At 42.7% G+C, this 14,095-nt stretch overlaps 1 protein-coding gene across 2 annotated transcripts; it reads right to left on the reverse strand.

The window, feature by feature from the left end:
* Positions 1-235: 235 nt before the first annotated feature.
* Positions 236-13,390, reverse strand: slc40a1 (solute carrier family 40 member 1). 2 transcript variants are annotated; one of them, XM_053877204.1, is made up of 8 exons: positions 13,225-13,390; positions 10,354-10,421; positions 9,871-10,030; positions 8,933-9,048; positions 5,851-5,977; positions 5,349-5,594; positions 4,642-5,277; positions 236-3,037 (listed from the first exon to the last, which is right to left on the reverse strand). In XM_053877204.1, exons 1-8 carry the CDS (start codon positions 13,388-13,390, stop codon positions 2,721-2,723), a joined length of 1,836 nt encoding a protein of 611 aa, XP_053733179.1. In that variant the 3' UTR covers positions 236-2,720. The 2 variants fall into 2 exon arrangements, with proteins under 2 accessions (XP_053733179.1, XP_053733180.1); XM_053877205.1 differs by lacking the exon at positions 13,225-13,390 and adding an exon at positions 10,491-10,829 and having other exon boundaries at positions 238-3,037.
* Between the last annotated feature and the right edge of the window lie 705 nt (positions 13,391-14,095).

Genomic DNA, 14,095 nt, shown 5'->3' on the forward strand with positions numbered 1-14,095 from the left:
ATTCTTGAAGCTATGAAGTGGCTATTGTTCCTTCCAGCAAAATGAAACAAAAGCATCTTTATTCAGCTCACGCAGAAGGCAAAAAGAGCAATTTCTCAAAGTAGAACAATTTTATTTTATTCCAGAAGATCTGAACATGAAGCCCTCATTGATTCAGAATCCAGGTCAGGTCTTATGTCATTCGAACCCAGGGCGGTATTTGCTCCTCCAGAACACTTGATGGGAAAAGAAATAAAAATAAAACTCCTCTCGGAGGAAATGAATGGCCTGAGCACTGGAGACGCACCAAGGCAAACAAACTGCACCCAGAAAACACACAGAAAAGAACTCCTGACTCTATTATGAAACGTTTCTTTATTCAACATGCCAAAAAAAAAGAGATGAACAATAAATTCAGTGGAGTGCAATTATCACATTCAGTTGTATTGATTGATCTGATTCGCTGCGTTTACACAATAAAGTGACATACATATAAACACTCACACACTTGAGCTGCGTATAGAATACTTGCATCACATGGTACGGTTCTGTGGCTGGTGGATATATGAATGGCTGAACATGAAGAGCACATTTAGAACCCAGGACTGACTGAGCTCCCCAGAACACACGATACTTCGAGGACAGAAAGGTGGAAACCCAGAACAGCTTTATATACCTGCAGCACAAGCGTGGACTATTTATCATGAGTGTTTAAACAAATGTAAAAAAAATAAAATTACACATGATACAGCTGTATTTCGCAATGATTGCTTCAAAGTCTAACACAAACCTTGGTTGCACTAACACTAAATATAAAAATAAGTAGAAAAAAAACATGGACAAACGGCATACATGTAATCTTTTTTTTTTTTTTAACTTTTTTACATATTCTGTTTGGACTGACCAACCACTATAAATGAACACCAAAATATAGTTCATGGCTGTGTGAAAGATTCCTGAATCAACTTTTCACTTGGACAATAATTTCCACTCTCAACAAACAACACTCAGGTCTTTTTCGGGAGAAAACGTGGGCCAAAGTGTCCAACCAGGACGCACGTTTGTTAGCGTTCTTTAAGGCGTAAAGAGGCCACCAAAGAGGGTCCTGTTCTTGTTTTCATCTAAAGCTACAACTCACGTTGCCTGGGATTTTAGGAACGAATACAATCTCACTGTAGATTCCTGAGGTTCTAATGGAAACATGGACAGTCTGAGTCTTGACTTGAAAGTAGGGCAGCTCTGAGATAAAGTTCTAGCTTCTTCTCAAAGTGGAACATGATCAGTCTATTGCATAGCTTTATGTATTTGGTGGATATGACAATACATATATTCTAAAAACAAAATACGCCACTGGCACTGTACCAAACATATGTCACCTGGTTTAAAGCCTTTGTGTAATGTCGTAGGTTCTTCTGTGTAGTGTCCCTTGATCTTAAAATGCAAATGTTAATAGAGTTGCATTGTAATTTTTCTATATGGGGTGATGTAAATCCAGGTTATTTCTTTGTAGAGGATGATTTGGTTAGGCTCATGTGACGGGGGTTTAGAGGCACTACAATGAGGTAGAAAAGTGGAACGACAGCGTCACGCATTAGAGAGTTATTAGAATCCGTTTCAGGAGCCTGTGGCAGTTTCAATAATATTTTTAAATGCAGAAAGAAGGAAAAAAGGCTGAGCATAAGAAACGGCAGTTGAGACCTGATGCGGCTATTGTTTGTGTTGGTTAGATCCCTTTGGTGTTTGAACCCGAGCTCTTCTTTGTGAGGAGGACGATTTAAGACTGAATTCCACTGTTAAAAAGTATGATATTCATCTTTTAAAAACTGAATTAGCATGTGGCACGGCGAAACACCGGCTGCACTCTCTACACCACAGCAGTTCGGACTCGGTTCTGAGTCATTTATGTGCATGATGGATTTATGGTTTTGTGCAAAAAGTATTGATAAAACTTTGTTGACGTTCATCAATGAGCTAAAGTGCCGATGTAGGTTTGTCTGAGCTTAGCGTTACATGTGTGCACGACCAAGGTCAGCTGACACAATAAGACTCGTGGAATGCTTCCATCCAGGCAAGTTATCTGGTTTCCCTCGCTTCCTGTTGTGCTGCTTTGGCATCTGAGAGTGGTTGACTAGGCTGCGCAAGACCTGTCGCTTTTCCCCGCACAATACTGATGGAAAAAAAAAGTCGTTAACACCGTCCGATCTTCTTGAATAAATAACCCTTATAGCGATGGAGAGACCAGTTTGCAGTTTGGTTATACAAAAGCGTCGTCCTCCCTTGTGAGTTGGATGTCACCACTACGTGTCGGCTTGTACGTCTGACAGAGAGCAGCGCAAGCGTCAAGAAACGGAGAATTCTCCTCCGTGTTGGAGATTCTTTGCTCGCTTACTCTAACAATCTCCACATTCTAAGCACCTTTTGCAAAGCTACATTCAGGCAGACATGCAGAGACTATATTCAGAGTCTGATCTCTAGACTTCCTTCACTTAACCCCCCAAACAAATGGGTCACAAGGCTGGAAGTCTCCGTCTGTACACGTGCAATTCAAGCCTAATCTCAAGTTTTACTTTGGATTAGCAACTTGAATTGAAGATCACTCCACAATCCGTTGTGCTTTCTGAACGACTCTGCATAGCTTGTTAGGTTCTGTTAACATGAGCAGACAACTAGCACAGATGTTAGTCAGTTGAGTAAGAAGCAGTGTTAGATGTATGTACCCGTGACTGAGTCTCTTGGTGGGGTTAGACGGTGGTGGGTAGCGAGAGGCTGTCGACCGTCTCCACCTTCTGCTCCGGCGAGCAGCACAGGAAGAGGCGGCTGCCCAGGTTCTTGAAGGCAAACCAGAAGTACATGACGTGACCGGTGGCCACGAAGGACACTGAGATGAGGACCAAGACTCCGAAGGCCTCGGGGTTCGGCGCCAGAATAACCATGATGAAGTGCAGCAGGTCCAGGAGGTAATTCATGGAGTTCTGGACGCCGTTGATGACCCCTCGCTCCGACTCGATCACATTCTCCTGGATGAGCTGAGTCACTGTCAAGTCAAAAGACCACAATCCTGAAAGGGGAGAAAAGAAAAAAAAAAGGATGTTTAAAGATGTTTACATCACGTTTACAGCTCCAATAACTCGACTTCTGCAGCTGTAGCTGGAATTATCTGGACACTTTATTGGTATCAAAGGTTGACGTTATGACTCTGCCACATCTGAGCTGTGAAATTCAGGTTACTGATGAGAAAGTGTGACCTGTGACCCTGCTGTCACCATCATCGGGAGCTCATTAAATAGCAAACTGTCTTGGCAAGTTTATTTATGGAAGTGATTCACGGCAAAGAAGCGACTACAAACAAGCCACTATGCAACAGTTTCCGTTCAGTGATTTCGTTTGCCCTTTGGAATTGTTCAGCCCTTTCATCCTTTCCGTTGTTTTACATCAGTCATATCTTGTTTTTTCCTAACAGCTCCCTCATGACCTGACTCTATAAATCACCACTCTGTACTTTCTTCACGCCCGACAGACACCCTCTACTGTCTGCAGTCTGACACCCTCACATCTATTATCCTGGAGCAGACCTGAGCAAAGTGCGGCCCGGGGGCCATATGTGGCCCGATCTTGTATTTTCTTAGCCCTTTGGATGTCAGACTAAAACTATCACTGAAATATTGTAAATTTACTGTTTTTTTTGTTCTTACTCCACTTCTGCAGTAAATATATAAATGTTAGGGATGGGGTTCGATTAAAACAATAATCTAGTTAATTACAGAATTTGTGATTAGTTAATCTCAATTAATCACAGTTTAATGGTATAAGAATATTTGCCAGAAGAAGCCACATTTTGGACCCATACATACATTTGAACAACAAAATATTGTTTGTTTTGCATCAGTTTGACAACAGCACAATAAATCACGATGGTGGCTATATTCAAGTTTTCATCACCTTATTTGAAGTAAAGCTAATTTTATGTCTGGAAAATATTTGTATAAGAATTTCAATTTTATAAGAATTTCAAGTACATTCAGAGTAGTGGAAACCCTGGCCATTGTGTAGTGAAAAACCTCCCTGAACAACAGCAAACAGATGCTTTTGTTCAGGGATTCCTCCATGTTTGTTGTTGTTGTTATCATCCTAGCTGCCACGTGTCTTGTGCATCAGTGTGATCAGTGGAGCAGGAACTCCTGCACTTACAAAGGTTCCCTGTTGTCTGGAGAGCAAACTGTTCAATTAAATTAAAATTTTTGATGTAATTAATTAATATTAATTCACTTGTTAAAGTCCCACCACTAATAAATATAAATATATATTCTTTTCATGGGGCTTTTTTGTGTGCTTTTCTTCTTCCTCAAAATACACTGAAGGAATATTGAAAATATATTTTGAAATAAACATCTGGTCCATAGTTATGTTGATTTATATTCAAATGAAATGCATATAAAGTGAAATATTTCAATATGTTTCATGGTATATTTACACTTCTTCATATCCTTATTTAAATGTAATCTTTTTAGGTTCATCTTGTCCTTGTTACTTAAGTACATATTTTGGATATTTTGCCGTCATGTTTTGTAGTCATCGATGTTTTTCTTTTGGTGATGGCCCCATCACAACAGTTTCTAATGTGGCCTCTGAGGAAATGGAATTGCCCACCTCTGTCCTACTCACCGACTCTAGCAGCAATGACGCCGGCGAACAGCAGGCTGACAGACATGTAGGACTTCAGCAGCGGAAGCTCCTCTGCTGGAGCCTCAGTTGCCGTCACATTCATGGCAATGAATCCTCCCGTCACCGCGTGGTCGGGGAGCACTTTGTCGCCCATCAGGTGCCTGTAAAGGTCCTTAAAGGGGGACACGCTGAGATCCAATGGGGTCCCCGGTGCGAAGACCGAAGCGACACACAGCATGAGGCAGGACAGCTGTGCGATGCCAGAGATGAAGCCTGTACGGATCAAGCCACACTTCTTGCGTATCCAAGTGAAGGCCACGGTGCCGCAGATGCCGGAGATGGCCGACGCCCCCATCAGGAGACTGAGCACTGAGCCATTGAGGCCCTGGGTGTAGGCGTAGCCCGTGGTGATGCAGTCGAAGCCCAGGACGGTCATGTAGAGGAAAGCCAGAGACATGCCAGCGAAGAAGATGTTCTGGTTGTAGTAGGCCACCCATCCGGCCCGGAAGGTGCGAATGGGTTCGGTGATCTGATGACAGCAGCCATGCTTCTTGGGAGAGCTGGCTTTGACTACGGGCAAGGCGTCGTTCATCAGCGGCAGAGAGGATTCCTCTGGACTCTGGCTGTTCTCTGACCCTGTGAAGAGGTGGACATCATCAATGAGCGGCAGTTGACCAAAGTAGGTGTGAAGTCAAATCTCTGCTCACCTTGTTCGGAGCTCAGTTGTTTCAGTTCCTGCTGCTGATCCTTTTGCCCAGCCTTGACTGCCAACGCTGGGGTCTTCTGGTAGACCTTCCACAGCAGTGCATACTCAAGGCCCATGGAACACAAGTTCCAGCCGGAGATGAAGCCGCAGCCAATGAAATGGGATCCAAAGGCCATTATTTGACCCACCAGCATGGGGGCCAGAATGTTGGTCAGCTGGTCGATGATCCGAACAGTCGCATTCATGTCTAATAAAAAAAAAAAAACAACAACATGCAAATAGTGCACTTTAGCTCCAGTAATATGCATTAAGGGGCGGTTTAAATCATTATTCTTGCGGATGTAATATGCAGTAACAAAATCAAGGTCAAGCTCATTTCATTCAAAATAGCTCCACCGGATTCATCACAAAAGGTAACAGTGAGAGAAGAGTCGACAAGTCGGTTCAAAGTCCGCATCTGATAAAGTGTCACAAGAAGATAAACCAATAAAAGACACACTGACCCGCCAGTTTGCTGCTGTCCTGGCCTGCCACAACAACCACCCAGTCCCTCTGGATGGTGATGGACATCGCTGTGCTGGCCAGGTTGGCGATGTTTGCGATGGTGATCACCAGAATGTAGCAGGTGGTCTGGAGAAAGACAGTGAGATGGTAGATAAAAAACAACCAGGAAGGAAAAAAGTCAGATAACATGAAATAGAAAAGAAGCTTCTGAGAATCTTTAACATGTGTTCAAAGGTCACTAATGCAAGTTCAGTCTCCGCTCATGCTCTAGAACAGCTGTGTTGTTCTGAATCAAAGCATCAGCTCATCAAATGTAGCCACTTGAGCCCTCACTGAAACTGACAACTGATAACTAGATTGTGTTTTCTCCTCCACTCCTACATTAATCCTTGAAACAGATAAGTGTTTTTTTTGTTTTTACACATATTTGATGAGAACTGGCCATGAAGCGTCAGACAAATTGTTTCCAACATTAGATTAGATTCCAGACAAAATGTTAGGAGCCTCTTTGGGACACGTCCGTTTGGCAAGACTACACCGAGCATCCCCTCACGACAGGAGCAAAACAAGCAAAGTATATGCGTCTTTAACTCTCCTACCGAGGTCAAGCTGCTGAACTTGGCCTGTTAACACTTGTAGAGTTATGCAGCTCTTTGCTTGCCAGCAAAATTTGTTGAGCCGGGGCAGGTTTCCTCCATCACGTGTCTCTGGTGTCAGGTTAAAAACAAAAGTGTCCCTGTGGGAACGCAGCCCAGTGGTTGGATGACTCGAATTATTTCCCCGTGTGAGAGTTCAAGATTGACGGTTGGCGTCAGAGCCGACCGAAAGAAGAGATTGAGTGTCCCATTAAACGGCCGAGCAGTCACCATGATCTCCAAAAGCCCAGGCTGACACAATGGTAAAAAATGTGGCTTGGCCTGTTCAAGGACTCTCATCTGGTTGAAGCTATGTGAGAACTAGTCGGGAATCCTGAAGCACTTAGTGACTTTTCAAGTCAATGACCTGGATGTTTTCACACAGTTTCACAGAACAGATACAGAGCAAGGCAACTGAACCATATACACACACACAACACTCATGGATGGACCTAGTTATGTTATGGCTCACCAGTTTTTTTCTCAGCCACTTTTCTTGCACTATTATTGATGTTTTTTTAGTTTGTTTGTTTTTCATCAGGCAAGGAGTGACCAAGTTGACTGAAGATGTCATGAGACTAAGAATCCTGGCATGCTAGTTTTTTTTTTTTAATACTAGCCTCGCTGCTGTTGCCTGGAAGTCACAATTGTTATGTTTCGATTTCTGTGAGCTTTTATTTTGTTATTTCCTGTGTTCCAGTTTGATGTTTCCTTTTCCCATCCCCTCGCTTCTAGCTTGATGGCAGCGCAGCTGGATCCCATTCTGCTGATCAGTCTGCATGAATTTCTACACCTGGGGTCCAGTCTGTGTTGCCAGATGGTCACTTTGTGTTCCGACGGTAAAGTTCTCTCTTTTGACCCTTGACCCTCCGATCTCATATCTGTTTTCCGCGTGCGTGTTTATATCCTTTCTACTGCCTGTTTAGTTGATCTCCTCACCTGCTTTCTTTTAGACTCCGAGCTCGCGTGTGAGTGTTATTGTTTAAACTCGCCTTTTCTGTTTCTCTGAGTCATAGTGTATGTGTGTATGTAGAACACCTTTGCTTTGTGTTATTTGGGCCTTGTAAGTTTTGCTTCCAAGCGCGTTTCTGTTGTGCCATTTTTCAGGTTTGAATTTAATTCACCTGCTTTTCTGTTTTCAGGTTTTCACTCCTTTGCTACGTGTTTATCCTCCTCACTCCGCTTCTGGTGTCGACGTCCTTGGTTATTCCTTCTTGTTCGTGTATTATTTGAGTCCATTGTATTAAAAATCATTGTTAACTCTTACTCCCGTCATTCGGGTTTTCTGTCTACTGGTGACGATTCTGCACTTGGGTCAGACTCCCTGAACAATCATGACCACAATAGTCGAAAGCAATTTAGAAGCAGCAGATACAGAAGCTTTACGGATTTGGTCCCACCTTGTTTCATGTTTCCTCAGTTGGAAAAAGTCTGAAATTCCTGTCTCCTCAGATGGGATTAGAATCCACAGCCTTTCAGTAGTGAGGCATAATCACTGGTAGTTTAAGCAAGAAAGACTAGACTCTGGTCTTTTCTGGCATTGTTCTTCTACATTTCTTTCAAGATCATTGTAAGACAATCACTTACTTTGCTTGTCTTCACAGCCTTTAACATTGCTAACATTAAAAAAGAGGGTCATATCTAATAGGGTGAAAGAGTGTGGGGGTACGCGTTGCACCTGCAGGCTCAATATTAAACTCTGAAAATAACAAGAATTATCTTCATCAGAAGTTACAGTCTAAGAGCAAGTACTTGGGCCACAGCTGCAGGGCACGCAAATGGCCCCTGGGCCTGACTTTGGACATAAAAAGATGCAGCAAGGTGGCGTGAACCCACACTCTTCCTGCTGTGTAGCTGCAACTCAAACCGCGACACCTGCTTGAAGTTACATTGAATAACTGAAATTCAAGAGCTGCCTGTGGAATTCCGCTCACCATTTACAACCTCTGTACTGACAACTGAACAACATCATAACAACCACTGACAACCCTCCGTCACCTTTTATAGCCAGTCAACTTACTTCTGCTCACGAAACCACACTGCAACAAACTGCGTCCATTTTTTTCTACTGAGTTCAATGTCACTGGAGACAATAAGGAACTCAACCACCATCCTTCACTGCCGCCACACAGCAAAACAGATTGAACCACAATGCAGTGTCCACAGAGTTTCATTCTTCTCAACCCAAAACAGTAACACAGCTTTGTTAATTTCAGGCCGTTTAATTAGGCGTGTTGAGAAATCTGAAATTGAAACCCACACAGAAGACAAGGAACAGTCAAAGGTCTTCAGTCATAAAGTTTATATAAGTGAAAAATGATGACACGTCATCCCGTGGTCAGAGTTGGGGAAAAAGTGTAACGTCCTTCTAGGGGCCTCATACTGCTTAGTCAACAAAAACTAGCACGTGAAGACCCAGCAGATGGCGAGCAACAGTGGGGCTTACCAGGATCCAACCGTTGTAGATCTCGGCGAGCTGATCTTTGAACTGGAACACGACCATTAGAAGGATCCCGCACAGGATGACACAACTGTTCTGGATGACGAGGGAAGTCTGGGCAACTGCGGCGACACCACCAGGAAAATTAGAGACAGAGTCCTGACCAAACACAACGGATTCCTGTTCTGGACTGCTTCATTAGGGCCTGGTTAATCCAGTCTTGGTGGAAATCCTATGGATAAACATTCCGCAAATGTGTGAATGTGGAGGCTTTTCTTCCAAGTGCTGCCATTGAATATTCAGCACCATTCACTGAACCAGGAGGCATGAACATGTGGGAAATTGTAGTTTTAGTTTTTCAATCTGATGTTTGTGACTTTGCATTATTGGACTTTAATTGAGTGGTATGTTTGAATATCTGATTAATTGATCAAATGATGACACAAGCTAACATAGCTGATGTGGTTACAGCGCAAAAGCAAATCGGAAAAAAACTGCTAACACAACTTTGATGCCGTTTCAAGGAATACCGAATGAAGTGTGTCAAATGTTGACGCTTATTAAGTCCGTTTTTAATGCTGTAAATTTCACTCAAAATCCATGTGTCCATATTGAATTGCTTTAAAAAAGCAATAAAGACCATAATTACTTAGCAGCCTCTGTAACTAGCTGCTTTGCCTAACATCATCAAAGCGTAAACAAAGGGAAGAAAGTTACTCAGGTAAAGCAACAATTCTGCTCCATTAGTTTTTATTTTAAGAAAACCTGTCAACATTAAATTATACGACACATTAAGATTGACAGAAAAGTCTCACATGACGCTACAGGTAATATAAATAAGTAACTAATTACGATGCTATTACATAGTAATGACTATATAATAGCAGTATTACGAAGTTAAAGCACTCCACACCCACAGTCATGAAGCAATTCATCGTCTTTACCTTTCAGTCGAGGGTTTCTGTCCACCCAGTCTCCGATGATGGCACCGAGCAGCAGCACAGAACCGGCCACCACCAGCCCATAGACAGCGGTCAGCAGCAGACTGTTCCCATAGAGCTCCACCAGGAACACGGCCACAGCGAAGTTCCACATGCGGTCACCCTGGAGGATATAATGCTGGTTAGTGTTTGAAACTATATTAAAAAATTACAACCATACACTACTTATTGTCACAAATGACAAACCTAAATATTGTGTCAGAATTATTAATTATTAATTCCTAAATAACTCCAATACCAACAAAAATGAAAAATATTAATATTGAATATCATTACATCACAAAGAAACCTGTGTCATCATTTTAAAAAATCCATATTTTTTCTGCTTTCCCCCATGTCAACACGTCTAAATATATACTAGCTTGTTACTGAGGCAGGATTGACAGGAGAGCCATTTAGTGATATTGTTTTTCACGTCACACTCACCCATGTTGACAAAGCATGACCCATGTAAATGAGAAATTTGGCGGAGGTGAAAAAATCTCCCACCGATTCTGCAGAGAAAACACATCTGTCAGAAACATGTTTGCATCATCTGAATCCAGTATTCACGAGCAACCGACCGCAGCATGTCCTTTTCTTTGGTGCAGTCGAGTCTTCCATGATAGATGGGGGAAAAGGGGCCAAAAGTGAGTGCGATAAAAACTGTTTTTGTCAAAAGCGATCTCTTTTGTAGCGTCTCGAATTTCGGTCACGGCTGCATCTGACAGTCGACGGCGTCAAAAAAAACCCACAAAAAACGCGTCCCTCTTCTGTCCTCCTTTCCAAACTTAGCTATCACTGTAGCTGAAGTTGGAAAGAAATGTCTTTGTGCGCTATAGAAGCAGGAAAAAGGCGCACAATCGCGGCCCGTCTCCGAAAGCTTGACGATCCACTGCTGCTCAGTGTTTACGTCCCGCTGCCAATATACCCCGCTGGTCACGTGACCGTCGTTAGCCCCACCCCCTCTCCCGACCGGAAGCATGTGGATCGCGAATGAAATTTTGCTGTTGAATGTGGTACTCCAGCGCGATCCGCAACTCAGAACTGGACTAAACGGAGGTTACCTGAAGATGTATGTGTACATGTGCAATAGTCAATTCCTGTATCCAAACTACTTGTGTTCACTGCATGTGCCTAATAATGAATTCATTTTGTTCAGTTATGTTTTTTTCCAAATAAAAATAGTAATAATAACAACAACAACAACAATAATAATAATAATAATAATAATAATTCTGTGAATGGTCTTTGGAGTGAAAATTAAATATAAACAGTAACCTGTATTATGAACTTTGTAGTCTCAAGTTTATAATATTCCATTACTTATTGATTGTTTCATTGGTTTGCATGAATAATACATGTTGGATGAATCATAATAATAGCGGTAAAATAATACCAAGAATTGTGCTTGTTGAATCAGACACAGGAATAAGAATATTTTTTTAATTAAAGATGAGTACTTCTGGAAGTAAATAAGTAGCAGATGTTGCAAGAGTACTTTGACATAAAGTTATAGTGAAAAATGTATTATTTATGATCATGAGGTGTAGCTTTTTTTTTTGACCGATTAAGAAACATGTTTTTAAAAATGAGCTCATGGTGTTGCCATCCAGGTCTTGGTAAAGGTTTGGTTGTTGTCTATGCGTCTTATGATTATAATGCGGTGGAGCTTGGTGAAGAACGCTGTTGCAACGATGCCTGGCGGTGACAAAGGCAAAGTGTGTACAGAGCAAACATTTGGGTGACTTGCATTTGTCCACCTATGTCAACAGAACAGACCTGAGCTGTAATTACACACTGGACAAACCGGGAATCTTTTGGTTCATGAAAAGTGGTAAACACTGTGGATCACTGTTCGTGCAGTGGAGCGCGGCCCACACTCAAAAACCTCACGTCTATTCTCACACCCTGTGCTTAAGTGTCTTATTATTCTGACAATGGCGGGGTGAATCACAGTGACCGTGTCAAACGTAGGATTCTCTCTCGAAATCGAACCAGAAGTCTGATGCAGCCAAATCCTCACACAGTTCCTCCGAATCATCCTCACAATGCACACAGCTTAGTTGTCGACAAAAACATGCCTAGTCAGCAGATTAGCATCCTTAAAGTCACTCAAAGACTCTCATAAGGTACAAGCTCAATACATTCAGTGATGCTCAAACAAACACAAGCATGGCTGCGATGACGTTTTGAGCTTGATCCTCGATGGTTCTGGACCAAAAGAAATCATTTTAAAGACAAATGAGACGTCTTCTCCATCTGGGACGAAGAGCAGAGTGAGTGTGTTGAAATTCATTTACATGGATTTATATGTTATATATGCATTACCCTATACAGTATATAGACATTCAGTGGCTTTGAACTGCACACAGGTCTGAGCTGTTGTCTCTCTTCTCTTCAATCCTCTGGGAGCAAAATTGCCGCCGGGTCAAAACAACATCTTATTGAGTCGGGTGATGACAGAAAACACTATTTGTTATCTCCGTGGGATCACAGAGAGAGAGAGAGACCTACTCCGACTGGGCAGGTCCGAACACAAGCGTCCACCTCTGCTGCTGCTTTGTCATCTTGTGGCCACTTATCCTGTGCGGTTACACTTGGATCTCTTTACAGGTCCCGAACAACAACAACCCTTGTTTATGTCGGCTATATTTGGACTTCTGAGAATGAAAATATGACTTGCCTCATGTGGTCTAGAATGGCCTGAGAGGAACAAGCAGCTGTTCGGGAAGGTATTTGGGAGGCGGTGCTTAAGCCTCACACTCACCTATGGGTGAGGATTTTGGGTGACATTTGGAGATTGTGTCCTTTATGTCGCAAGCTGAGGGTGAGGATTTTGACAGTAAAACCACAGGTTCTGGTGGAGCATGCATAACAGAGGGCAAAAAATCAGGTGTGCTTCATTCAAATCCCTGTGAGGATCAAGTATCCTAGATTAGTTAAGAGTTAGTTAAGTTAGTTAAGAGGCGACTGTGAACTCTTAAGGATCAAGGCCACACCAGCAATTGTGATGCTCTTCATTTCAATAACCTCACAAACAGAAAGGGCTTCATGAAAACATTTCAACTTGAAGGAAAACCATTGAAAAAACACAATTGTCCTCTATTTCATGAAGAACATATAACCAGAAGTAACCCTTGGAAGGAGCTCAAAGCTAGAACCAGCAGGCAGAAGTGCAGCTTGACTTTTAAGATTTTTCTAATCCTTCAACCACCTTGGAAGCTGAGGAGGAAACGACGCTCCACTAGAAACTAAGGAACACTAGCAAAGGAAATGGGATGAACTTTTGATTTTTTTGTCTTTTGTGCAATATACCTGGCATGAGGGGAACACATTGGTGACATGAGCCCCATATTCGGTCCAACATTGAGGGCGGACTCTTCTCTCTCTTCAGTAGGGGGGCGTGCATTTTAACATGCCTGACAATGAAGTGGCTTAAGTGGAAGACGCTGATCTGTCGCCCGGGGAAGTTTATTAACATTCATGCCACAGTCTGAGCGTTATGCAGGTGTTCAAATACACAACGTTAAACTTTATTCTGTGAAATGTGGACAGTTTCTCCTTTATTTGTCATCGCTTGCATGAATAAAGGCCGGGTGATTCACGACAGGTCGTCCCTCTGTGTACACGCTGTCATGGTCACTGAAAACTGAATGTAGATGTGATGAAGCAGAAGTGCGAGGAGATAACAAAATGAATGGAATGTCAACGTGATAAGACTTTAGGAGATAATTCCCAGCAGATCTGGGATCAAATTCAAGACCCTGGCCAGCGGTCACATTGCAGTGTTAGCTTGAATTATGCTGACCAAGAGAAAGCCAGAGGAACCAGGACTCAACGTTCTCCAGATAACTTGTGTTTCTGAAGCGATGGCTTTTATGTTAGATGACAGCAGCAGAAGCTCAGCAGACACGAGCGTCGCGATGTGGCCTTCACCCACATTTCGACACAACAGCGGCTCACGTGACTCGACAGACTTTGACATCGTGACAGCCAGACTGCTCTTCCTAAAACAACAGGCCCCTTTCCAGGGAATGAACCGGTAAACATCTGGCAGCTGTTGCAGATCAATACAGCAGTTCAACTTCTTTCACCCGTGTTGCATTACTCGTGATTTTCACCTTGTCAGTCTCTGCTTCCAGTCCGGTTCAACAGGATTCCAAAGAGCCCTTTATTCCTATAATTT

The sequence above is a fragment of the Synchiropus splendidus genome, chromosome 10 (assembly GCF_027744825.2).
Source record: "Synchiropus splendidus isolate RoL2022-P1 chromosome 10, RoL_Sspl_1.0, whole genome shotgun sequence".
Classification (NCBI taxonomy): Eukaryota; Metazoa; Chordata; class Actinopteri; order Syngnathiformes; family Callionymidae; genus Synchiropus; species Synchiropus splendidus.